General features: G+C 41.1%; 1 protein-coding gene across 2 annotated transcripts; it reads right to left on the bottom strand.

The window, feature by feature from the left end:
* Positions 1–158: 158 nt before the first annotated feature.
* Positions 159–27,646, bottom strand: znf507 (zinc finger protein 507). Of its 2 annotated transcripts, XM_055648345.1 has the most exons (7): positions 27,579–27,646; positions 20,165–22,492; positions 19,207–19,327; positions 15,903–16,014; positions 10,325–10,429; positions 7,472–7,606; positions 164–6,261 (listed from the first exon to the last, which is right to left on the bottom strand). In XM_055648345.1, the coding sequence occupies exons 2-7, from the start codon at positions 22,460–22,462 to the stop codon at positions 5,892–5,894; spliced, it is 3,141 nt and encodes a 1,046-aa protein (XP_055504320.1). In that variant the 5' UTR covers positions 22,463–22,492; positions 27,579–27,646; the 3' UTR covers positions 164–5,891. The 2 variants fall into 2 exon arrangements, with proteins under 2 accessions (XP_055504321.1, XP_055504320.1); XM_055648346.1 differs by lacking the exon at positions 7,472–7,606 and having other exon boundaries at positions 159–6,261.

The raw sequence follows: 27,646 nt of genomic DNA, 5'->3' as shown, positions 1-27,646 counted from the left end.
TGGTTCCAATGCATCAGTTCCTACCACACAACAGGACGGTGGTTTGAGGTGACTGTAGGATCAGAAATGCTATCTTCCTGAGCAGTGCCTGCTCAGTTCTTGTATGTGTGAAAGGAAGACCATGCAGCTTCTGGGGTGTTGAGGAAGGGGTCGGTGGTGAAGAATGAGAAGGGACACAGTGAGAGATACACTAATGCACCAACTGCAACTTGGCCATTAATAGAGGCGAGGGATAACTAAATGCAAAGAGGAGGATTTTTTATTAGGTAGTTGTCACCCTCAATGGATTTCCTATCACAGCTGCCTCAGTTTAAACTTTAGTCTTCAGAAATACAGTGCGTAAACAGGCCCTTCGGCCCACCGAGTCCATGCCAACCATTGATCATTCATCCTACACACTATGGACAATTTATAATTTTACTGAAGCTAATTTACCTACAAACCTGTACGTCTTTAGAGTGTGGGAACATAGAAACTCCATACAGGCAACACCCGTAGTCAGGATCGAACCCTGGTCTCTGGCCCTGTAAGGCAACAACTCTACCGCTATGCTATGCCGCTGCAGTTATGAACGTCTCCTCGGTGAAGGCAAGGTTGTGGCTGAGTGCTGCTTGAGACTGCCCAGTACTAAGGTGGGGGATGTGCATGTAGTGGGTGAACAGCTGGCACTGTCTGCAGGTAGACAGGTGGGTACTAACGCCACAGCAGTGGTAAGCGTACTGTACAGGTGGGTTACGTACGACTCCTGGCTGAAACTGGTCGCAGGAGAGGGAATTTGGGGGGTGGTCTCTTAATTGATTTGAAGACTGTCCTTTGAAGGCTTTTAACTAAACTGGCTGATAATATCAGATATTTTAACAGCACCACAATCCCTGCCCTGGCCTCAGGTGTCAGCAGATGCCTGGAAGGCTCAGACATCGCACAGAATAAATTTAATCTTTAAAGTATCTGCAAGCTATTCAAAATGTTCTTTGGTATTATTTTTATAATGTATGCTTTGGTGCACATGTGGAAACAAAACATCTGCATACTACTATTGATATTTTGTGCTTCATGCCTCAAACTCAAAGACTTTGGGTCACATTGACCATGACCCTGATTTGCATTTGCAAACTGCTTCAGCTTACAATGCTCCTATATCCCGTGATAGACACAAAGTGCTGGAGTAACAGCGGGACAGGCAGCATCTCTGGAGAGAAGGAATGGCTGACGTTTTGGCGGTGCAGGAAGCATCCCAAACCAAGCAGTAAAAATAAAGTATTTAATTGTAGAAAATTTCCAATTGACAGAGTAAACAGAATTAAAAATCGACAATCCTTGTTCAAAAAGTACAATAAATATTAACCAATTTTTACCAATGACATTTTTAGATTCTTATAGTTTACTCTTCAATGTATGTTGATGCTGACACAAGTGAAATGTTCAAACTTGGGATGCATTGTTAGCTGAAAACAGGTTTACTGAGAGCTGGGAATTTATAGCTGAGCAAAATTAAGAGATTAAAATATGACATCTGACATTCACCTCACAGGTCAACGTTTAGAAATAGGTTGACTTGGCGATTAAAGGAGAGAATAAAGAAATATGGGAATATAGTGGAGGTATGAGATAGCAAACATTATTCACACAGGATAAGCATCAACGTGCTCTGTTTCTGTGTGGTTACACATTGCTTGGGCAAGAGTTCAGAACACAGAACTGTTAATGACTGAAAACAAACGATATTTGAGTAAAACCTAAATTATGGAAAAATAGCTTAACTATTGCATTAAATGTATCTTGCTTCTCTTTTATGACAAAGGTTTATTACCAAGTTTCAAATGGTATACTAAATAAAATATAACAATGACAAATATTACAAGTAAAATAAATTAGGCTGTTACAGGACATTTCCATGAGACAAAATTATTACAAAGTTACTACAAGTCTAGTTTAATTAACATAAAAAAAACGTGATCTGTTCCATTGTATGTTATCTCTACAGATTTTGGCAGTAAGGCATGGAGCTCGATATGCAAACGTGGACATATACCCAGGCACGTATGCACACACACACACACACACACACACACACACGAGTTTACAGGTTTCTTTAAATCAATGCTTTGGTGAAAAAATGTTTGAGTGTAGTTGGTGATATTTGAGAAGAAAAAAAAAACATGTATTCAAAATAATTCTTCAATAATAAATGACATTACATTACTTATACAAGTAATGATCATCTCATATCAAATGTAAAAAATATTGCTTGCTGTACAGGTATGCATCTTTAACAACTATATATTACATTTTAACTAAGTGCTTTCAAGATATCAAAAAAATGTTGAAGGAATATCCTATGGTTTTGTTTTAATATTTTTCTTGAATTTAGTTTAGTTAATCTTCCGTTATTGTAAATGTAAACATTTACCAATGTGAATATAAACATGGCATCTGTTGGGAATTGATCACAAAATAACAGGAATGAAAATAAAGTAGGTATCAGAAGACTTCAGGTTAAGCCTTTTAATGATTTCCTGAAAGCCACGTCATATCTGTGCAGAATGGTCATACATTTGACACCTGCGTATGTTCCGAGATTCTTGCAGTGGTGCACAGCATTGCATAGTTAACCTTATTCCATCTACTTCATGACTCAATGTACGCACGTACATACAAGGTCACACAAAACAGCCCAAGTGAAGCAAAATAAAAATATTTTAGACAATGATTTAGAAATAGACCCTTACTATTATTGTTCCTCTCCGTGGAAACATTGCTGTCTATAATCAGCTTTTAACCATTAAAAAAAAATGTCTGTCAGACACCAACTTATTACTGAATGTAAAGCAGGTTAATAATGGCTCACAATGAACTTTGAGTATTGTGTTAATGGTGGAGCCTAACAAGTTTTAGATTTTACCAATGTAACCAAAAGCCTTGCGATGTCAAAAACTACAATATACAATGTATTCAATCATTTTGGAACTAGGATATTTTCTTCCATGTCAGTGGGCTATAAAGCCAGTCAGTTTATCAAACACATAGACCCATTTATATTTCAATTTAATACCTAATCAATTTTGATCTGAATTACAAATAACCTTTCATTCATCCTCAGAGTGAATCTTGGTCTCAACTTTAACAACGGGCAAAATTTAGGTAAAAATCAGAGTTGGCTGAGGGAGGACGTGATAGAGGTAGAATGTTTTCCAGATAGCAGTGTCACCAGAGTTGAAGGGCATTGGTTTGGGATGAGGTACATGAGATTAGTGTTGTACAGAAGAGTTTTCTCATCCAAAAAATGGTTGGGCTGTGGGAAACACAGCCTGTAGACGTGTCCTCTCAAAATATCTAAAAGCATCTCAACAAACCCTTGATCACAAAAGCATGGTCTACAGACAAAGTGCTGGTAAATGGGAGTGGTATAGGCGAGTACGATGATCAGTATAGGCGGGATGGACTGCAGGGCCTGTTTCCATGTGGGATGTCTCAGATCTATTTGCCCCTTAGACAGCTGAAACAGGCCATTACAAATTGGCAACTCACAGCAGTGAGCAGCTTACTCGAGTAAATGCTGCAGAATGCTACAGTAAATTTAAAGGCAGTATGTTACCACAGTGGAAGTTAGTTGCAAGAGTCTAATTAAGGAGAATCGTGCTCAACTACTGTGCCTTTAAACTCACTGCTGGACTGTCAATTATATCAAACATGTAAAAGATTGGACTGAACAGCTGGGTTTCAAGTCAACATTCAAACCAGTCTAAACAGGTTTCAATGATACTTCCTGATATGATGTTGACTTATATGGCCACTCTAATCCAAGCCTTGCTTTTACCCATTTTAGGCAAAAGGGATTGGCACACATTGATATTTACCAAATGACTCATACTTCCACAACATGAAGAATACTGCTCAATGCTTTGAAAAGATGGTAAAGTCCAAAACCACTACCTTTACATATCCTTTAAAAAACAAAAGGCTCCACGTCCAGTACTTGCAAACGATACTAACTCTACCGTACAAGTTTACCTCGCGATGGGCAAGGAAGTTCTTGCTGAAACTTAATCTCCACATTGTAAAGAGACACCAGATTCAAGAGTAAGTGTTCAGCAAACTTCACTCATCTGTTGAAAAACAAGCAGCCCGATGAGAGCTTGAATTGAAATCATTCATTCCCTGTTAGGGCTTTAAAATAAAATTACTAATACCAATTTTGCCACATACTTGATGAAAGCAGAGCTGCCTTTATATTTGTCAACCTCTCTGTACTTTAGACGTCATTGGGGCTATTCCTCATAAATATTTGAAATTTATATAGATTTGAGACTTTTAATATCTGTTTATAAAGGTCACTTCACTTGTTCAACTAAATTGTTAAAATTTTAGTTTTAACTAAATTGAACATATTTAAAAATTGAACAATTCAAAAGAAAAAAAAAGAAAATTGCTTAACGATCATTTACTCACAATAAATGAGTTTAATGTTTTACTTATGCAATGTAAAATTATTGATAAATTAATATAGAATTTCTCCTTTACCGGTTAAATATGTCCAGCCCAAATTAGACGTGTAATCAGAATGATGGATGGATTCCTGCTTGCATGGGCGTTTTCATTAGTTCCAAGTTGAATATCCTTTAAGCAGGGTATCATAATGTGCTTGCTCAGCATACCAAATGCGGGATATCACGACTTTAAACAACAAAATCAAATCTTACAACTTTTTAATGTCTCAGAACAAATATTAACCACAATTTTATTGTTGGAGGTTATGTTCCGACAATAATGCCCTGGATAAACGACTGAGGAATTAGCGGTTTTATAAATATTAATCCTTTAAAGATGCTTTTGAATAAATTTCATTCATGATGAAAACATAGCAAACCGTATACCTTGAACATAAATATAGATTTCAATATTTTTAGTCTGAAGCATAAGCCTCATGAATGTTCCTAAACCTTAAATATTGATCTGAACTAAACAATGCAAGAAGTTAGCAATTACGCATTCGTAACAAGGCAGTCTTACAATGTCAAGTGTACGTTATGGCTGAAACAAAGGAGATCTTCCAACCCCTCTGAAATAAATCCGCAGCAGTGTGGAATTACAAAAATAATTTGTAGTTAAACATTATATGCATGACCAATAAAAAGATAATCAGCAGATAAAAGTATGACAGCCTTTTTAAAGATGTACAAACCCTATGTTATGAAGAGACAAATTACCCAGATAAGATTTTAATCCCTCCATTCTCATCTTCCCATCCACAGTGGAGCTGTAAAGTCAATGTGAACTTGAAGTGGGTCTGCTGTGATTCAGAGTAAAACCTGCACAGACTTAGATAAGATTCCCTGGATAGACGTGAATAAGGAAAACTTTAAATAAAACCTTTATTCCATCTATATTTATATTGCTGCCATCAAGGACAATGTTTTTATCACCCTCTCCAACCCCTACTGTTGTCCTCAATAGATTTGTTCAGTGATACAAATATAAAATAGCACCGTGACCAAAGTGCATTGTGAATACAACTGGACTGCCTCATAACAGCTCACTCTTTGTAACAGCTGAACACTACATGCATAAATATAAAAAAGTTAAATAAATACAGAAATACAATCTGTATCAAAAATGTCAGTATTAAGAACACGAGGTGGGCAAGTGTAGAGAAACAGAAACATTAAAATAATCCTTCAGCATCTTGCTTGCTTCCAGGTTATTTACATTGCTGTTATTACTAGCACTAATTATTGTGTGTGAAAACTGCAATGCAGACAACTTTTAAAAGACAAATCCATTTTTGAAATATTAACATTCATTTTGTGTTCACACTAAAACAAGCTTATTTCATGCCTTCATCCACAGAGAATAAAATATAGATTTTCTAGGCTTTTTCAGTTCGATCTGCGCTACTGCGTTTGGGAACAGTGGTCCTTGTTAAGGATGATGTTGATGATCTCGCCCTCGTGCTCCTTCATATGATCCATCAACAGCTCTTTGCTGGTGGACTCAAACCCACAGATGCAGCAGCAGAACAGTAAGACACAGTACTCAGTGCCAGAACGAGACGGACATTCACTTTTTCCAGGTGAATTGTTCACATTTACATCTGAATTCAGCCTCTGGTGTTTTTCAGAACTTCCGGTTTCACCAGTAACGTGGCTTATTGTTTCTGGAGTCGCCAAAGGTTTATCAGAATGTACAAGAGGAAGATGATCTGTTGGCGAGGATATTTCCTCAACTTCCTCAACTGAAAGTTTTCTTTGGGGCTCCTGAGACCTAAAACAATTTAAGGATTTTGTTACAAAATACATAAACAGAATAAATATTTACTAACAAAAGTGCTAAAAAGTACCTCCCAACATAATTTCACCCCTAACGATGTTCAGTGGTATGTTTACAACAGTAAGTGTGTGACCTGCCCGTTTCTGAATGCGATTCCCTTCAGACACTGCGGTGGCTGGACACCACGCGTGGCAAATGTAGACAGAGATGCAAGTGTGCCTTCTCAATCACGGTAAAACCCCAGTGAACTGGCATCCTGGGGACTGGCCAGAGCCACCCGGCCAGACTTCTTGGACCTCTGAACGTTACACATCCAAAAGCAGCAAGACCTGGACAATGCAGGGCTGGGCTGACGAGTGGCTAGTCATTTGGAGGTAGACAGAAATGCTGGATAAACTCAGCGGATGAGGCAGCATCTATGGAGCGAAGGAATAGGCGACGTTTCGGGTTGAGACCCTGCTTCGGAGAAGGGTCTGAAGAAGGGTCTCGACCCTAAACGTCGCCTATTCCTTCGCTCCATAGATGCTGCCTCATCCGCTGAGTTTCTACAGCATTTCTGCCTACCTTTGATTTTTCCAGCATCTGTAGTTCTTTCTTAAACAGTGGCTAATAACTTTGTCACTTGCTTCCTAACTCCCCAAAAGCTGTCTCAAAGGCTCAAATCAGGAGTGTGGTGCCTGGCTGAGTGCGGCTTAAACACTCAAGAAGCTTGGCACCGTGCAGGACCTAGCAACTCACTTGATAAGTATCCCATCCACAAACATTAACTCACTCCACCACTGATGCACCTTAGCAGCAGTTCGTACCATCTACAGGATGCGTTGCAGCAACTCACCAAGACTCATTGCAATCCCATCATTTCTACCAGCTAGAAGGACCAAGGCTTCAGAAGCAATGGGAACACCACCACTGGAAGTGGCTTCCAAGCAACATCTCTCTCCCAACATGGAAATATGTTGTTCCTTCACTGTCGCTGGGACAAAATCCTGGAACTCCATCCCTATCAGCTTTGTGAATGCATCCACTGCTCAAGGACTCCAGCAGTTCAAGACGGCAGTTCACCACGACCTTCTCAAGGGTAATTTGGGATGGACAATTAAATGCCGGCTCAGCCTGCTAAGCCCACATCCTTTGAGTGAATAAAAAAAATTCACACCACAAAAAGTCCATTAGAAATGGAAGATTCAAAAGCATTGAGTCTCACCTGCTGCTTTGTGAAATAGCTTCATTAATGGCCTTATTCACCTGCTCATAGTTATAATTCTGGTCACTTGCATGTTTCCACATATGTGACTTCAACGAGGGTGGATGGCTACACTCATAACCACATAAAGAACACCTATCAAGAAACAAAATCAGACACACCAATTCACATTTTGTTTTTGTTTTTACCTGGGTAAAATTTCTTAAAAATAGACTCAAAACAACAACATTGCACTTTAATTATGAAGTAAAACACTAAATTACAATCTTTTTAGAAAAACTCAAGCAGATCTTTTGTATCTACCTACATTTCATATGTTGGGACATGATTCCCATGTAGTCATGAGACACAAAAACAAGAATGAAGCAAAGTTGGTGACCAGCCCAACTTGCTGTCCCGGCGGTGGATAAAGGTGGGAACCAAATGTAAGTAATACAAGGATAACTGTTCCCTCATGTAATCAAACATCTTGCAAAACATATGAAAGCAAACTTAGATTTTATAGAATTAATATAACTCAGATGGTTAAAATGCAGCATGCATGACGATGGCTTGTGTGCAAAGAATGTCTTCATCAGTAGGTAGACACAAAATGCTGGAGTAACTCAGTGGGTGAGGCAGCATCTATGGAGAGAAGGGATGGGCGACATTCGGGTCGAGACTCTTCAACAGTAGTCCTGATGCTCAAAATAATGCAGCATTTTTTATGTTCCCCAGTTACCGTATTTAAGTGTTATGAAGTTTAAAGTACTATTAATGCAGATAATTTGGAGTAAAAACCTAAATGAATTTATTGGAATTGAAAAGCTGGTAAATAAGCAACAATGTCAACACTATTTGAGTATTGAAGAATCAGAGGCTTTCTTTAAAAAATAAGTAAGAAAGCATTTTCAGTAGCTTTCCACGCCAATATTTGAATAAGATCCATCCCAATAATTAACTTAACGGTTAATCATCTGCAGAATCTTTATACAATATTGTATCTACACAGAAAAACATAAACCACAAATTTAAAATAAATTACATGAGTTCCACAGTACATGAAGGCCACAGTCTTAGAATAAAGGGGAGGCCATTTAAGACTGAGGTGAGAAAAAACTTTTCACCCAGAGTTGTGAATTTATGGAATTCCCTGCCACAGAGGGCAGTGGAGGCCAAGCACTGGATGGATTTAAGAGAGTTTGATAGAGCTCTAGGGGCTAGTGGAGTCAAGGGATATGGGGAGAAGGCAGGCACGGATTATTGATAGGGGACGATCAGCCATGATCACAATGAATGGCAGTGCTGGCTTGAAGGGCCGAATGGCCTCCTCCTGCAGCTAGTTTCTATGTTTCAGTAACCTCACTAAAGTATTTTTTAGATGCATATTTAAATAACCACAGAATCAGGTGTTAGCTTAGATAAAATGTGAACTATATGAAGTGAAGACAGAAAGAGATCTCACAACATTGTGATATCTCCATGTAAACAGCAGCATTGGTTGCTTTGCTGGTGGAGCATCAACAGATTAGTATCAAGAATGCATGTCACCTTTAAATCTGCAAACAGAAAGTCGAGCTGAGATTTCAAGTCAGATCACAAAGACTGATTTACAAGCTAGTAAAAATGTCAGGACTAGTAATTTCCCCGCTCTCAGTTTGTAGAGTTGGTCTATTCCATTAGGAAACGCATTCAAATAAAATCTCATGCTGTCAATTTAGTATAGTTTTTATAGAAACATAGAAAATTTCGGCCCTTCGAGCCTGCACCGCCATTCAATATGATCATGGCTGATCATCCAACTCAATATCCAACTGTATGCAACATCTGTCCCTTTACCTCCCCCCCTCGACTCCATTCAAGGACCCAAGCAGTCGTTCCAGGTGCGACAGAGGTTCACCTGTATCTCCTCCAACCTCATCTATTGCATCCGCTGCTCTAGATGTCAGCTGATCTACATCGGTGAGACTAAGCGGAGGTTGGGCGATCATTTCGCCAAACACTTCCGCTCGGTCCGCAAGAACCTACCTGACCTCCCGGTGGCTCAGCACTTCAACTCCCCCTCCCATTCCCCGTCTGACCTCTCTGTCCTGGGTCACCTCCATGGCCAGAGTGAGCAACACCGGAAATTGGGAGGAACAGCACCTCATATTCCGTTTGGGGAGTCTGCATCCTGCGGGCATGAACATTGAATTCTCCCAATTTTGTTAGCCCTTGCTGTCTCCTCCCCTTCCTCAGCCCTCGGGCTCCTCCTCCTCCTTTTCCCTTCCTTCTCCCGCCACCCCCTATCAGTCTGAAGAAGGGTTTCGGCCCAAAACGTTGCCTATTTCCTTCGCTCCATAGATGCTGCTGCACCCGCTGAGTTTCTCCAGCATTTTTGTGTACCTTCGATTCTCCAGCATCTGCAGTTCCTTCTTAAAAACTCGTATCCAACTAGTTTAGTTTAGAGAAGCAGCGCGGAAACAGTCCCTTCGGCCTATTGAGACTGTACCGACCAGTGATCCCCGAACACTAACACTATCCTACACACACTAGGGACAACTTAGATTTATACCAAACCAATCAACCTACAAACCTGTACGTCTTTGGAGTGTGGGAGGAAACCAAAGATCTCAGAGAAAACCCACGCAGTTCACGGGGAGAACTTACAAACTCCTTACAGGCAGCACTAGTCGGGATCGAACCTAGGTTTCCAGCGTTGTGCAGCAGCAACTCTACCGCTGTGCCACCGTGCCACCCGTGAATGAATACATTTTAAGTTATATTCAATTTAATTGCAGATTTAACAAATTTCTCTTTTAAACACAGTTTTCCATCAGGGAAAAAAATAAATTCACCAGCAACCTTTAAACAGGTGGTTTGCGATTTACTCACTTGTACTGCTCCAGCAACTGAACAGTCTGTTGTTCCTGTGGATGGCGTTTCATGTGACACTTTAAACTGTTGATATTTGTTGTTGCAAACTCACAACTACTGCACCTATAAAGCAACGAGAAACTGGACTGAACCGGGCACTTTTAAATGGTTAATCTAATTACAGTACTGTTCTCCACTGTAATATTTTACAAAGCACACAAGTGAGATTTAGCAAAGCTCCACAACATCTTTCTCAGAAGTGTAATTTGTCTGTATAATGTATTGGGAACACATATAATGGCCTCCATAATGTTTGTGACAAAGACCCATCATTTATTTATTTGCCTCAGTACTCCACAATTTGAGATTTGTAATATAAATAAATTACATGTGGTTAAAGTGCACATTGTCAGATTTTATTAAAGGCCATTTTTATACATTTTGGTTTCACCATGTAGAAATTACAGCGGTGTTTATACATAGTCCCCCCCCCATTTCAGGGCACCATAATGTTTGGGACACATGGCTTCATGGGTGTTTGTAATTGCTCAGGTGTGTTTAATTGCCTCCTTAATTCAGGTATAAGAGAGCTCTCAGCACCTAGTCTTTCCTCCAGTCTTTCCATCACCTTTGGAAACTTTTATTGCTGTTAATCAACATGAGGACCAAAGTTGTGGCAATGAAAGTCAAAGGGGTCATTACGAGACTGAGAAACAAGAATAAAACTGTTAGGGACATCAGCCAAATCTTAGGCTTATCAAAATCAAATGTTTGGAACATCATTAAGAAGAAAGAGAGTACTGGTGACCTTACTAATCACAAAGGGACTGGCAGGCCAAGGAAGACCTCCACTGCTGATGACAGAAGAATTCGCTCTATAATGAAGAAAAATCTCCAAACACCTGCCCGACAGATCAGAAACACTCTTCAGGAGTCAGGTGTGGATTTGTCAATGACCACTGTCCACAGAAGACGTCATGAACAGAAATACAGAGGCTACACTGCAAGATGCAAACCACTGGTTAGCCGCAACAATAGGATGGCCAGGTTACAGTTTGCCAAGAAGTACTTAAAAGAGCAACCACAGTTCTGGAAAAAAGGTCTTGTGGACAGATGAGACGAAGATTCACATATCAGAGTGATGGCAAGAGCAAAGTATGGAGGAGAGAAGGAACTGCCCAAGATCCAAAGCATACCACCTCATCTGTGAAACACGGTGGTGGGGGTGTTATGGTCTGGGCATGTATGGCTGCTGAAGGTACTGGCTCACTTATCTTCATTGATGATACAACTGCTGAAGGTAGTAGCATAATGAATTCTGAAGTGTATAGACACATCCTATTTGCTCAAGTTCAAACAAATACCTCAAAACTCATTGGTCGGCAGTTCATTCTACAGCAAGACAACGATCCCAAACATACTGCTAAAGCAACAAAGGAGTTTTTCAAAGCTAAACAATGGTCAATTCTTAAATGCAAAGGGATTGAGCATGCCTTTTATATGCTGAAGAGAAAACTGAAGGGGACTAGCCACCAAAGCAAGCATAAGCTAAAGATGGCCTGGCAGAGCATCACCAGAGAAGACACCCAGCGACTGGTGATGTCCATGAATCGCAGACTTCAAGCAGTCATTGCATGCAAAAGATATGCAACAAAATACTAAACAAGATCACTTTCATTTACATGACATTGCTGTGTCCCAAACATTATGGTGCCCTGAAATGGGGGGACTATGTATAAACACAGCAGTAATTTCTACATGGTGAAACCAAAATTTATAAAAAATGGTCTTTATTAAAATCTGACAATGTGCACTTTAACCACATGAGATTTTTTTATATTACTAATCTCAAATAGTGCAGTACAGAGGCAAATAAATAAATGATGGGTCATTGTCCCAAACACAATGGAAGGCACTGTATTATTTGTAATTATCAAGATGAGGATGCCAGAGTTAAGAGAAAAATACTTTCAGTTTTTGCAGAGAATATAATCAGAATGAACAAAATTGGAATTACTGTTACCTGCAAGTTCTCATGAATAATACAAACAAGGCTTTCAAAAATAATTACTTGAAAATAATTATTTATTGATATGAAATTAATTTATGTGAAAATGTATCCAGAGAAAAACATCATATTTTATAAACATTCTGCTAAACTGTGTTTCAAAGTGCCTGCGTCACAAATAAAGGTTTAGGAAGGGTCTTGATTAATTAAGGTATGAAGAAGGGTCTCGACCCAAAATGTCACCCTCTCTTTCTCTCCAGAGGTGATGCCTGTCCCGCTGAGTTACTCCAGCTTTCTGTGTCTTTCTAAGGTTTAAGATTAAGGATGAGGAAAAGCTTCTATAACAACACAATCACACTGCTGAACTCGGAGTCCCGACGATAGACTTCTCTGGTCCCTCCGTCCCCCTTTGTTTAATCATTCTGTATTTCCTGATTATTCTGTATCTTCTCTCTTTCTATTTTTTTTTCTTGTTTTTTCTCTTTATGTACAACTACTACGGTCTGACGCAAAACTGCATTTCGTTGTACTGATACTTGTATTTGTGCGATGACATTAAAGTTGAATTGAATTGAATTGAATTGAATGCAGCCTCCTCAAATGTTCTCCCTAATTACCCCTTTGCCCTTAATATACTTGTAGAATGTCTTAGGATTCCGGTTTACCTTGTCCGGAAAAGCTTTGTCATGTTGATTTTTGTCTTCATGGTTTCCTTCCTACACCCTCTTTCCTCCTCCAAGGAATCCACTTGGTCACAGCTGCCAATACCCGGCACATGCTTTGTCCTTTTTCTTGCCCAGAGCCCCAATATCTCTTGTCATTCAAGGTCCCCTACTCCTACCAGCCTTGCCCTTTACTCGATCAGGAACATGGCCTTGAACTCACACCGTCTCATGTTTAAAAGCCTCTAACCTACCAGACCTTCCTTCAAATGCAAACAGCCTCCCCAAATCAACTTCTGAAAGTTTACAATTGAATGGAAACAGGCCTTTCGGCCCATCGTGTCTGTTCTGACGGGTGATCACCCGTACACTGGTTCTACGCTAAACACTAGGGAAATTTACAGAAGCCAATTAACCTAAACATTACACGCCTTTGTAATGTGGGATGAACCCGTAGCACCCGGAGAAAACTCACTCTAGCGCTGCGCCACTGTGTTGCCCTCTAGTTACTGTCTATCACTATGAAAATTGGCCTTTCCCCAATTTAGGACTTCAACATTTGGACCAGTCCTCTCCTTCACCATAACAGTTTTAAAACTACTAGAATTATTGTCTCCCCGACTGACTCTCCAGTCACCTGTCCTTTCTTCCCTCCCGAGAGATAGAGTTTTGCCCCATCTCTAATAGGGCCAGCTACATATTGATTGAGAAACCTTTCCGGAACACACATCCCATCCATACCCTGCGTGCTAGAGCAATCCCAATTAAACTCCCCAGAAGGGACCAAATTGGTGGCCTGTGCCTGGACCCATATGGAATGAATACCCAATGATCAAGGAAGAGGAGTCAGTGAATACTCCAATTAAAACTAACCAACATAGATTTAGAGGAGTATCTTCCTCACCCAGAGAGAGGAGAGTACCTGGAAGACACTACTGGAGACATCAGTGGAAGCAGAATCGCTAACAGTAATTAACAAGTGTTTAGTTTGCACTTGAATTGCGTGGGCATTGAAGACTACATGCCAATTGGTGAAAGATGGGATCAGTAAAGACATGTGCCTACTGGTGGGCAAGGCTGTGGTAGGATGAGTGGCCTATTTCCATGTTGTATAAATTGGCACCAAAATTGGTTTGGCAATAGGACACAGGCAGCAATATTGCAGCATCTATACTGGAACTCTGACTATGTAAATGTTGGAGATGTGATTCGGAAGTTTGCAGATGATATAATTAATGGCAGCATTGACAGTGAGGAGGGTGGTCTTAGCCTAAGGACAATATTGATGTATTGGTAAGATGGGCAGAGCAATAGCTGATACGCTGAGATGAAGCGTTTGGAAGGAATAGTAAGGCTAGGATAGGCAAAATGAATAGTAAAGTTCCAGTCAGTATCAACGAAGGTCATTAGAATACAAGCCCAAAGATCCCAGAAGGTGGCAATGTGGGTAGATAGGTACTGAAGACGCATTGGATAATTGCATTGATTAATTTAAGGGTTTACATCCCCAATATATAACAATGGGGAGGATGGTCACCGCTGGTTTGGCAACGCTGCAGTAAGGTCATAAGTGATAGGAGTAGAATTAGGCCATTCAGCCTATCAGGTCTATTCCGCCATTTAATCATGACTGAGCTATCTCTCCCTCCTAACCCCATTCTCCTTGCTTCTCCCCACAACCTCTGACACCTGAACTGTGTGCAGCTCTGGGTTGCCACATTACAGGAGGATATGATTGCACCAGAATAGTGCAGAGGAATTCACCAAGGTGCTGCCCATGTTAGAGCCTCTCAGTTTTGTGGAGACTGCGTTAGTTTGAGATTGTTTTAATTGTGTAAATCAATTCATGACCTCAAGGGAGGTGACTTGGTTCACTTCCTGTGTAAGAGAGGAAATTACATTGAATAAAATTCTTAATTGGGCACTAATTATGTTATTGCCCAACAACTTTTGGTGGAGAACTTAATAGGCAATTAGTGTACATTACTACAATGTAATGACAATAGTAGTGGGTTAACCAGAGAATTTTACATGCATGGAGGATTCTGCTTCAGGCATTGGATTCCTGACATAGACACAAGATGCTGGAGTAACTCAGTGGGTCAGGCAGCATCTCTGGAGAGAAGGACTGGGTGACGTTTCGGGTCGTGACCCTTCTTCAGACTAGTCAGGGGAAAGGGAAACGAGAGATATAGACGGTGATGTTCTGTGTTCTGAAGCAAAGCAGGAATTTCATCGTCCTATACAGGGACACATGACAATAAACTCACTTGAACTTGAACTTGATGTAGAGAGATATAGAACAAATGAATGAAAGATGTGGAAAAAAGTCACAGTGATAAAGGAAACAGGCTGTTGTTTGCTGATTGTTAGGCGAGAACAAGAAGCTGGTGCAACTTGAGTGGGGGAGGGATGGAAAGAGGGGGAATGCAGGGGTTACTTTGAAGTTAGAGAAATCAGTATACATACCACTGGGTTGTAAGCTGCCCAAGTGAAATATGAGATGCTGTTCCTCCAATTTGCGATCAGTCTCACTCTGACAATGGAGGAGGCCCAGGACTGAATGGGGAAACATCACCTATTCCTTTTCTCCAGACGTTGTCCGACCCACTATGCTACACCAGCTTTTTGTGTCTATCTTCAGTTTAAACCATTATCTGCAGTTTCCTTCCTACACATAACATGACAAACCTTATTTTTACACAGCAGGCCGACCCGAAATGCATTACCAAAAGAATGGTGAAACAGTGAATGAAGGTACAATGGTTAACTTCAAAAATTAGATAAATACTTGAAGGCAAGCAAATGTTGCTATGAAAGGAGGGATTGAGAGTAATTATTGGCTTGAGCGGACAATGAACAATGGCTTCCATTACATGCTGCAACAGTCTATGAAGATCGAGCTAGATTTATGAAGTACACACACCTGTAGGGCTTATCAGTATTGTGGATTCTTCTGTGGTTCCGTACACCAACATAGGTCGAACTTGTGTAGTCACACACATCGCACTTGTACAGTTTTTGAGGTGAAAGCATATCTAGATAGGAGTTAGAGAATTGTTTAGGGTATTAGCTCAGATTCGCAACAAATTTATGTAAGTATTTTAATTATCTAATGCAAATACAATAAAAATGGCATAGGATATATTGTCAATGTGTATTACCGTTACACCATTTTATGGAGGGGAGATGCTCAAAGAGAGTGTAAGCGGAAAGAAAAGAGTTAATCGGTATCTACAGTTCTGCCTGATCTGTCTCAGTCAGCTGCCTATCTGTATCAGTTCAGTTCTGTTTAGTTTAATATCACGTGTACCAAGGTACAGCAAAGAGCAACATTACAGCGTGCTATCCTGTCAGCGGAAAGACAAAATATGATTACAGTCGGGCCATTTACAGCGTATAGATACATGATATGGGAATATCATAGTTAAAGTAAGAAATGTTGCTGTAGGAATAGAGATTTAAGAGCGTGGAGCATTTATAATATGTAGATCTGCTTCTCTGGCTAACACGCAAATAATCCGCTCCTGATTACTATATTTATTCCACTGAAGAGCCTGCCACTACCCCTGAAATGCTTTAGCCGGTCAATTAAAGTGCTTCCCCATAGCTTACAGGCTGTCACACAGCAGCCTGTGCATGTCACTCACTCACTCACACACAATCAAAGCCCATTAAATGTTCTTACTACCAAAACACTAACATGCTACAATACTTAAAAACAATTAAATACTGACTCAATCGATTGAAGAATGTAAATTCACTTATACCATTACTCTAGGAGCTGTTAGACTCCTGTGAACAGACAGAAGTCTGAACCTACAGCAAGTCCCCTTGGTGAAGGATGAGTGGGCGCTTTCTTCGTTTAACTGCTATGAAACTCTGGGAAACTGTACCAGCTCTGAAGAATCAAATGTAGGATTACCTTCAGAATGACAGTGATATCCTTTCAGGAAGTTTGAGACCTGTGCTCACACGACTGCCTCTTAGAGCTATGTTGGGTTATCAATCTATCTCGCTTAATAACACGGGGACCATAAATCTTCCAAGTGCACTGTACATATTGTGCTAAAATGCTCATAGATTTGTGGCAACAAGGGTAATGTTTAAAATATGCACGTATTCTTCAATGGTTAGTTCAGACTAATTGCAAGCAGCATAAAACAAAAAGATAAATGACAATTTAGTAGTTTGTTGATTTTGTGAACTTTAATTGTTGGTTTAGATGCTTCACTCTTCTGCATTAAAGCAAACATCTGATGTCCGTTCCAACATTATGACAAACTATAAATATGGAGAAAGTATAGTGAATGGTCAATAAAATATAAAGCTTAAATGGCTCTAGTTGAACAATCTCAGTGGAATCAATAAACTCACCAATCTACCATGTCTCCTGGAGGAGCCCAGGAAACCAATAATCTTTCAAATTATGTGAAAAGGGCTATAATTGTGCTTTCAGCAAATAGAGATACTCATCACCAGGTTGCCAGAATATTGACGTGACTGTAGTTCACTAGTGCTGATTTGTCTGCAACAATATTGCCACAGCACCCTGATGTAAGCATGTCAAGGAGCATCATAATGCAAGGGAATTTCACACGTCGCAAATAACTCTCACCAATGTTTACAGATGCATCATAGAAGGCAGCCTATTGGGGTAAATCACAGCTCAGTCTGCTCTGCCCAACACCTCAAGAGGTGGTAGAGCTGTTGATACAGCCAGTTCACCACAAGCACAAGCCTCTCACCACCCCCCTCTCTCACCATTGACACTAATTACACTTCATGCTGCCAACATTATCAAGAATCACTCACACCCAGGTCATTCTCACTTCTCTCCTCTCCTGTCAGGCAGAAAACACAAAAGCTAGAAAGCATGAACTACCAGGTTCACAAACAGCTTCTTCTATGTTGTATCAGATTCTGGAATGGATCTCTCGCTACCTAAGGATGTATTCCTGATTTCCCAATCTATCTCATTGCGGCCCGTGCACTTCATTTTTCCCTGCACCTTTTCTATAGCTACAACACTATATTAGTGTTGTATATATTATAACACAATGTGGTTTTCTTTGCGTTAGCTATTGTACTCATGGATGATTTTGATTGTAAGGATGTTTGAATGTTTTTTAACTTGGATAGCATGCAAAAGTTTTTCACTGTCACTCAGTACACGTGACAATAATGAACCAGTATCATTACCACCACAAGAAACATTAATTGTGATTTGTTCTTCATTGCTTATTTCTTATTTATGAATCTTTCATATCCTGGATGTGGCTGGCCAAGCTAGTGTTTATTGCCTCTATAACTGTCCTTCATCCGAGAAGCCTTTTCAAAGAGTATTTACATTTAAACAATTTCTTCATTTCCAAGGAAGGCATTTTGTTCCCTCAAACATGTTAAGTTTAGAAAATTCTTCTGTTTTCGAAAGGTTGAGTTCAATACTGGCTACCTAGGCAGTCAACAAAGGATGCATCATTTTTAAATGGACATCATACATGAAATGAAAAGAGTACTTAATATTACCTAGCAACAAATTACACAGGACCATGATCATTGCAGAGTACAGAAATACCTACAGCAACAGTTTTTGATGCCACAAAATACGACCTGTCACAATGTGAAGTTCCAGCAGGAATGATTGGAGGTTAAGGATCATAAATCAGGGCCTTCTGGAGTGAGTGGGATGTGACAAGTGTGCCACTGATGCAGAGCCTGACACTGATCCAATGGCCCTGGTCAGCTCACAGAGGTGTACACAGTGCCAGTTACATGGTTGTCAGGAAGCACTGCTCAACATCACTCCTCGAACCAATGTCCGAGTTCCCCCCTTTATTTTGGTGGACAGATGTCTCGGCAACACCTTGAGATGAGGTTTAACCATGTACAATGTCTAAAGGGAAAGAACTGTAATTGATATACAGTGTGAAGGTCTGTTGTTGTTTGAAACTACATCAGAGAAGTTATATGCCTCATAACCTCCCATTTTGATATATTTGGGAAATTACATGATCTGAATTCTGGAATAAGGTCTGTTCAAGTGGAACTCCATTTCTGAGCCAGCGGGAACCTTTGTAAAATTGAACACTCTGAAGTCTTCATGATGTGCTGCTCTGATATTCATTCAATGTAAACTGCTTAATCCAAATGGTAGGGGGCCTTATTTAAAATAACTTTAACCGTAAGTCAGTGGTATGTTAGCAAATGCAAGAAACTATTGACATTACCTTCTTGCATGGTTCCCGTTTTCCGTTCACCACTATATTCCGTATTCTCATCATTTGATTCCACACTTGAGGAAATGTCAGAAAGACTATGTTGTTCACGTTCATGGTTCCGCAGTTGACTCTGTCAGAAAGTTGATCAGAATGGTAAACACAATGAACATTAAACAATATCCACCACCTACTTACAAGGCAACCACATTTAAAGTGGTAATCCATCACTGGCATTGCAGCAACTGTGAAGAAATTACAATGAATTACAATCAGATGACAATGCCTTGAAAAGCATGCATCTGGCCATAAAGCACGCATAATGCAAGCAAAATGCAAGCAATGCAAATATACATTTTAACTCAACAAGCCTTTAAATGTTACATTCAAAGCCTTATGGTTACTGTGCAATGTTAATTAAATTCAATCTTTGAGCCAATCGTTACAAAGTTTATAGAAATTCTGATTAAATCAAAAATCAAATCAAAGCATTTAAATCAAAAGCATACAAAATTCTGTTTATTATAATCTTTCTTTAAACTTAAAGGACCAGTGGTCTTTAAATTTACAAATGATTATAACACAAACTGCACAAGTGCTATACTATACCATTCAGAATAATTTGCCAAGCCATTTTAACAAATGATTGTGGTTTCATTCTAGTTTCTACTCAAAAATATATTGTATTTTAATACAATAGTATTGTATTAGAAAGGATAGACACAAAATGCTGGAATATCTCAGTGGGACAGGCAGCAACTCTGGAGAGAAGGAATGGGTGATGATTCGGATCGAGACCCTTCTTCAGACTGATCTGTCTGCAGAAGGGTCGTGACCCAAAGCGTCACCCATTCCTTCTCTCCAGAGTTGCTGTCTGTCCCGCTGAGTTACTCCAGCATTTTGTGTCTATCTTCGATTTAAACCAGCATCTGCAGTTCTTTCCTAATCACATTGTATTAGAAAGGTTTACCTTATAGTAAAATGCTGCATTGCATCTTTTGCAATGATACATCCTAGTTTTGCAATGGTTTATCATGTGACTCTCCAGATCATTGCTATCAGCTGCTATGTGGTCACAGATTGGACACTGGTAAGGCTGCCGTTGTCGATGAACTCTCAAATGCTGCTTGATGTATCCCTTGTTGCCACTGCTGTAATGGCACAAGCGGCAGCGGTAAGGGCGTTCTGTGTTTGGTATGTATTCCACTAGGTTGCCAGGTGAACTCAGATCGCTTGAAGGTTGGCATTGTGCATTATCCTGCAATTCTTTCAGGATATCTTCGTCAGAAGCATTTTGGTCAGTTCTTTCTCTCAATTTTTCGATCACCGTCAGTAGTGACATGCTGATGCCCATTCTGATTGGCACGTCGGAGAAGCCTGACTTAGTTTCAAGTTGCAAGTCATTGCTTGGAGAATCGTCAGAATAATTGTGAAGTGGAGGAACACTGGACGGGTTGACGTCCAGATTTCTCTGTGTGGCATCAGCCTCAGGATTTTTGACATTTGTTCTGATAAATTCCGGTGCTCTCATTGGCATCGCAACAAGTGCTTCAGCCGCCAATGAATGAAGCCTCAAAGATTCAGAATGAGTTCTTCTCCGTGCTGGGGGAACATTTTCATCAACTGCTGCAGGTTCCGTAGACTTTAAAGCATCATTACTTTCTTCGGGATTCCACCTTAAGACGGCCGTTCCCAGTTCAGTTGGTCTCGTGGCTTGTTGATACATGTCTGAAGAATCCTCACAATAGATCATATGAGACTTTTCAGAGATAAGCCTCTTTTCAACTTCAATATCTGGTGACATCAGAAAGGGCTTTTCTGGAACACTCTCCTCAGCTCCTGGGACACGTTCTACTATAACATTGACATGCCCTGCCTTGTTAGAACTGCAATGAATAATCTTCTGTGCAGAGGAAAGAAGGCTATCTGAAATTGTACTTGCATTTTCACAATCATGCATCAGGGGTGTATCTTGAACGATTTCCACTACAGTGCACGGGGTTGTTTTTGATTCGGTGAGATCAGTACTTTCAACAGCAGTGTCAGGCAACGAGGGCTTGCAGTTCAACGAGTCTGAGTCTGTTACAGTAGTTGGAGCTGCATCGCAAAACGGCAATGGATTTGAACTATCGCAGTGCACACTTTCTGATTTGTCAGCTGGTGTGAAAACAATTATTGGTTCATCCTCATGAGCTGTGAGACATGTGGAAGGAATTGCTGAGGGAGCTGGCTCACATTCCTCAAAAATTGGATAAGAACAATCAACTTCACCAGCATGTTTCCATGCATGAGTTTTTAACATCCGCTGACGGTCACAGGCATAACTGCAAATCAAACACCTGTACATGCCATACTGATCATAGGTGTACCACTTTCTCGGGCCTGGCTCAGCATCAAAACCAATACTTCTTGATTTAGCATTTTTACTGTCCACATTATCCAAAACATTTGGCCTTAATTGTTGTGGCAACGACTGTTTACTCTGTATCTGAGTATCCTCAAGGTGCATCCACATATGAGTTTCAAGTTCCTCCTGCTTTTTGGAAACAAAGCAACACTCAGAGCACATCAATAGCACCTCGCCTGACTTTCCATGCAGTTCAAAGTGCTCCTTTAACTGTGAAAAAGTCAATGAACTGAATTTGCATAAATTGCACTGGTATCGGGTGAGCTTCCTGTGCGAACACTTGTGCGTCACAAAATCTTCAGAAACTGTAGTTGCAAAGTTGCACTGATCACACGTGTAGCTGCTAATGTCGTTATGGTTACGTATGTGTGTGTAATAGACAGATGGCACTACAGTTACGAAGTTACAGAGGGTACAATGGAAGCTCTTTGAAGGTTTAGAATTATCTGCAGGATCAAGAGTCTGTAGATCTAGTCCGTTACAACTCTGTGGCAGATCTTCTGTTTTACAATAAGTCGGTTTAACTGACAAGTTTTCCTTTATTTCCTGGTTTGAATTCATAAGTTTTTTGGCTGTGCTTTCACAGCTGTCTGTTTGCTCAATGATTGCATTTTTTGTATCAGAGGCACTAAAATAAGGCCTCTTTTGACCAGCTAGAGAACATTGCTTTGATCTTCCATTCTCCACTATCTTGCTCAACTTTTCAATAACTTGAATTAATGAGCCTGGTTTTTCAATTTTTGACATAATGTTAGTATCCACAAATGAATGAGCTGCGATCTGCTTCAAGAGATGTCCATCACACTGATGTTTTGTTGTACAGCCACGGCTTTCAGTCTCCATCATGACGCCTGAAATCATCCAGTGTGACACTGTTAGATATCTTCACACCTACAAACACAGAAAAACAACTACTTTTATAAGTTCATATGAAAATCACCACTTCTTCATAACATATTTTATGATTAACTCAAGTTTTTAAAAAGCTGGCAAGTGTTAACATGTCACTGGATCCAATTCTCCCTCTCATGGGGTCACAAAGAACAAATTATGGGAATCTCATCTTTGAAATAGATATAGAGCTTTAATTTGTATTGTCAAATGTCATTGTTACACATTCAAGTCAATACATAAACATGTTTGATAGAGAAAAACACCCAACATTTTAAAAGTTACACATCAGCCTTAAAAGAGAAAGTTTCAAAAATAATTAAAGGGTGGGATGATAGAATGAGGACCCTCAGTGATGATTGAAGCGTACATGTTGGGTGAAGGACTGCAGAATGTGCAAAGTGAAGGACTCAGAGGAGCAGACGTACAGGAGAGGTAAAGATTTGGGTCGTCACAGTGTAGCATATTTTAGAAATTAGTAGGGGTGATATTCTCAAAAGAGATTTAAAGAGGTTGATAAATGTTTAAAGTTCAGACAGTACAGGACAAAATGACATGGGATTAGCAGACCCTGAAGCAGGATATGTGCAGGGAGCTGCAGACATAATGGATCTTGTCCATTCCGGAGTGATTCCAAATATGACCAGAAGACAGAAATAGTACTACTGCTTTTGTGGTCAATGTGGATGTTTGCAGTTGACCTCAAGGATATAAATCAAAGTTCTAGTAATCTTTGTGGTAAGAACTTCCTCTTTATTAATAGAGACACAACAGAATGCAGATGCAGAAAGGGCAGATGGAAAGAAGGATGGAAAGAGGACCTGGATTAGGAGAAAGGAACGGAACAGAGGGGTGCAGGTTGCCCGAAATTGAAGAATTTGATGTTCATGCCATTGGTTTGTAGACTACCAAGGTAGAATCCAAGGTACTTTCCTCTAGTTGTAGTCACAAACCATGAAGCCATGGAAACCCACTGACTCCTACAGCTACCTAGACTACATCTCTCCCCACCATCTCTTGTATGGATGCCACTCCTTGTCTCAGTATCTATCTCCACCGCTTGCGCACTCAAGATGAAACTTTCCACTTCATGTCATCTGGAATGTCCCCCCTTTTCAAGAATAATGAAAGGTGACAATAATTTCACTGTACAACATTTTCTCACCATTTCAAAATTGGTTTCAATTCCACTTTTCAAAATAAGTAACTACAGGTTTCTCATGTTGTACCCCAGCTGCCACTTTGTACCTACTTACTTAACCTATTAACATTTCTTTACAGGCCTTTGGTATCTTCCACCTGTTCCCTGTTCCAGATAACAAAATCATTGGCAAACTTGTCCTTTCATCTCAGCAGCATAAAACAATACTGTAGAGTAGACCGGATTAACAATCTAAATCACTTCCGAGGGTCACTCATGACGTGCAGCTTAGCTGCCACCTTGTTATGTTACTGCTCCTTGCTAATTCACCACACCATGAGTGTTCCTATACACAGTGTCAGATCTGTACCCACCAGCACTGTATGACATGACGTGTCCATTAATACTATACTCCAATATTATACAGTGACAAACCAGTACTAAGTGTTGGCTGGCTTCCAAAGTTTGGCATTAGGAATGTTCTAGCGAGTCACACACTCAAAATAAGGGTTGGCCATTTATGGTAGAAAATGAGAATAAATGCATTTGCTCAAGTGGTGAATCTACAAGCCTAGCCCAGTTCTGTATTAATAACAGTGATAGATTTCTGGATAGTAAAGGAATCAAGGAATATGCCGAGAGAGCAGGGAAAATGTATAATCAGCCATGACCTTGTGAATATCAGAGCAGGCTCCTCTAGCTACTATTTCTTATGTCAAACATAATTTAGTTTTGATAGTGGTTTATTGCCACGTATACCAAGATACAGTAAAAAGCTTTGTTTGTGTGCTATCCAGTCAAATCATACTATGTACAATCAAGCAATGCACAACATGTAGTACAAAGAGAAAAATACCAGAATGGAGAACATAGGATTTACAGCATTATCAGGTTGGTTACAGATAAAAAGAGCAAGACCCGCAATAAGGTAGGTTGGAAGATCGGGATTTCCGCCAAGCCTCGGGGGAGGATTGTTCTAGGAATCTAGTGGCATGGCTTTATAAGCTGTTCCTGAATCTAGTGGCATGGTTTTAGAGCTTTCATAACTTCTGCTCGAGAGTGTGGAGAAATGGAATAATTGGTGGTTATCTTGGCATCATCTTCCGAAGGGCCCGTTCCGTTGCTGTGCTTTTCTATGTTCTATGGTAATTATGTTGGTCGTTTTCCTGATGCAGCGTGAAGTGTAGGTGGAGTTGACGGGCGGAAGAGGCTGGTCTGAATGATGGACTGGGCTACAACTCGCTGCAATTTCTTGCACTCATGGGCAGAGCTGTTGCCAAACCAAGTTGTGATGCATGCTGTTGTCTATGCTGCATCTGTAGAAAGTGGTAAGAATTGCTGGAGACATGCTGAACTTCCTTAGTCTTCTGAGGAAGTAGAGGTGTTGGTGTGCTTTCTTGGCCATAGCATAAATGTGGTTGATCTTCTCCTTGGCACCACGGATTGGGGTGTGTACACCACCGTCTGGTCAATAAGTAGCTCCGTCGTCTTGCTGACATTGATAGAGAAGTTATCTTGACACCATGTTACTAAGTTCTCTAACTCCTTCCTGTTGGTTTATACTCTCTAGAATTTAGGAGATTGTGAGGGGTTCTTATAGAAACTTACAAAATTCTTAAGGGGTTGGACAGGCTAGATGCAGGAAGATTGTTTCCGATGTTGGGGAAGTCCAGGACAAGGGGTCACAGCTTAAGGATAAGGGGGAAATCCTTTAAAAACGAGATGAGATGAGAAGAACTTTTTTCACACAGAGAGTGGTGAATCTCTGGAACTCTCTGCCACAGAAGGTAGTTGAGGCCAGTTCATTAGCTATATTTAAGAGGGAGTTAGATGTGGCCCTTGTGGCTAAGGGATCAGGGGGTATGGAGAGAAGGCAGGTACGGGATACTGAGTTGGATGATCAGCCATGATCATATTGAATGGCGGTGCAGGCTCGAAGGGCCGAATGGCCTACTCCTGCACCTAATTTCTATGTTTCTATGTACCCTGTCTCGACTTCGTACTTTAATATCTGGCCCACTACAGTTGTCATCTGCAAACGTAGTGCATAATTTGTCCGCATGTCCGTGAGTTTAGAGAATACAGTAAGGGGCTGATAACATATCACAGTGGCCGCCAGAATTGAGAATTATCAGAGGATGTTTTGGCTCCAATCCTCACTGATTGCGGTCAATGGGCTGGGGAGTAGAGGATCCAGTTGCAGAGGGGTGTTGGCTCCTGGCTGATTTGGCTGGAGACAGTTTGGTTAGGAATTTGGTGCCGAAAATGGTGCTGTAGCCAATAAGTAGGAGTCTGAAGTAGATATCCTTGCTTTCCATGGATTTGTTCTCAGGCAAGCAAATCTGACATCTGTGACAGTGGTAGACACAAAATGCTGGAGTAACTCGGCGGGACAGGCAGCATCTCTGGAGAGAAGGAATGGGTGACGTTTCAGGTCGAGATCCTTATTCAGACTGGAGAAGGGTCTCAACCCGAAACATCACCCATTCCTTCTCCCCAGAGATGCTGCCTGTCCCGCTGAATTACTCCAGCATTTTGTTGCCATCTTTGGTGTAAACCAGCATCTGCAGTTCCTTCCTACACATCTGTGACAGTGACAGTTGTGGTTCCTACCACAGCTTTAATATTGATTCCCACCATTTTCCAAAAGCTAACTTTCCCCCCCAAGATAACAGGCATGTATTGCTGCTTTTGGAATAATGGTGTTATCCTTGATCCTTTTACAAAAGCAGGTGTGCCTTAGGATACAGTTAAGTTTAAATGTTGACGCCCACAACTCTACAACGTTGCATTGAAGTCTAAACTGAAACTGCTCAGATTGGAGAGTTAAGACTACCATCACTGAGTCCAAGATAACCGACCCCCTAAGCTCGTTTTTTTGAAGAAGGGTCTCGACCCGAAACGTCGTCTATTCCTTCTCCCCACAGATGCTGCCTCACCTGCTGAGTTCCTCCAGCATTTTTGTCTACCTTTGTTTTCAATAAGTTTAGTTTATGTTCAAAGGTAAACGCCGCGAGTTTGCATCCAAACATTTGCAGATGCCCACGTTTCTTACTTTACAAACTAAGACTTGATACCTTCTGGCTTCAGTCTTCCCTCCAACATCTCCAGTTTAAATTCCATTTGGAATATTTTGGAGGACCAAGAAACCATGAAATTAATGTACAGGCTGCCAGCACGCCTATCACAAGTGGCCTCGACCCTCGAGTCTGGTGACTGAGGACAGAAATGCTGGAGAAACTCAGCGTTTTTTATATTTATTTCTTTATATTCAATGCATTTCGTTCTCTGTACTGTACACTGACAATGACAATTAAAATTGAATCTGAATCTGAATCTGAAATGTACTCTCATCAAACTTGCGGCAAGCAACTTCCGATTAAAAGTAAACCCTAGTATGTACTGTGTTCAAGAAGGAACTGCAGATGCTGGAAAATCGAAGGTACACAAAAACAGCTGGAGGAACTCAGCGGGTGCAGCAGCATCTCGTTGCCTATTTGCATAGATGCTGCCGCACCCGCTGAGTTTCTGCAGCTTTTTTTGTGTACCTAGTAAGTACTGTGCCGTTTGGCCACGCACCTCCCTGCATATTATCATAGTGTGCGGGACGGGCAGTACATGTGCGGCCATGCACGGGTGCGGGTAATGTGGGGGCATGTGCGAGGCGGGCGCTGTCCACTGTCCACTGTCCCCAGCCCAGGCCGCGGGCCCCCAGCTGGGCGAGGGATCTCCCGTCACACCGGCAGGTGTATATGGTCCAGTACAGGCCCACCGCGCCAAAGCCCCCTGCCCCGGTCCCCGCCCGCCCGCCGCCCCTCGCCGCCCGGCAGCCCGGTCGCCCCGCTGCCCCTGGGCCCAAGTCCCCGTTCTCCCCTGTCCCGCAGCCCGGGCCCAGGCCTCCCCTCCCCCCCCGGCGCCACGGCCTCGCCTCGTCTCCCCCGTTACCTGCCGCCCTCGCCTCCCTCGGCGCTCCCCGGCCCGGCTTCACCGCGCATGTGCCACACTGACATCTC

The sequence above is a fragment of the Leucoraja erinacea genome, chromosome 17 (assembly GCF_028641065.1).
Source record: "Leucoraja erinacea ecotype New England chromosome 17, Leri_hhj_1, whole genome shotgun sequence".
NCBI lineage: Eukaryota > Metazoa > Chordata > Chondrichthyes > Rajiformes > Rajidae > Leucoraja > Leucoraja erinaceus.
This window is presented reverse-complemented; position numbering and strand designations above follow the sequence as displayed.

What these genes read in the sequence shown, in the direction of transcription:
- znf507 (XM_055648345.1), bottom strand. Translation starts at nt 22,462, where the DNA reads ATGATTTCAGGCGTCATGATGGAGACTGAAAGCCGTGGCTGTACAACA. An exon ending in AACGGGAACCATGCAAGAAG is followed by an intron (nt 16,015 to 19,206) that starts GTAATGTCAATA and finishes ACTCCTATCTAG; the next exon opens with ATATGCTTTCACCTCAAAAA. An exon ending in CAGTTGCTGGAGCAGTACAA is followed by an intron (nt 7,607 to 10,324) that starts GTGAGTAAATCG and finishes GTTTCTTGATAG; the next exon opens with GTGTTCTTTATGTGGTTATG.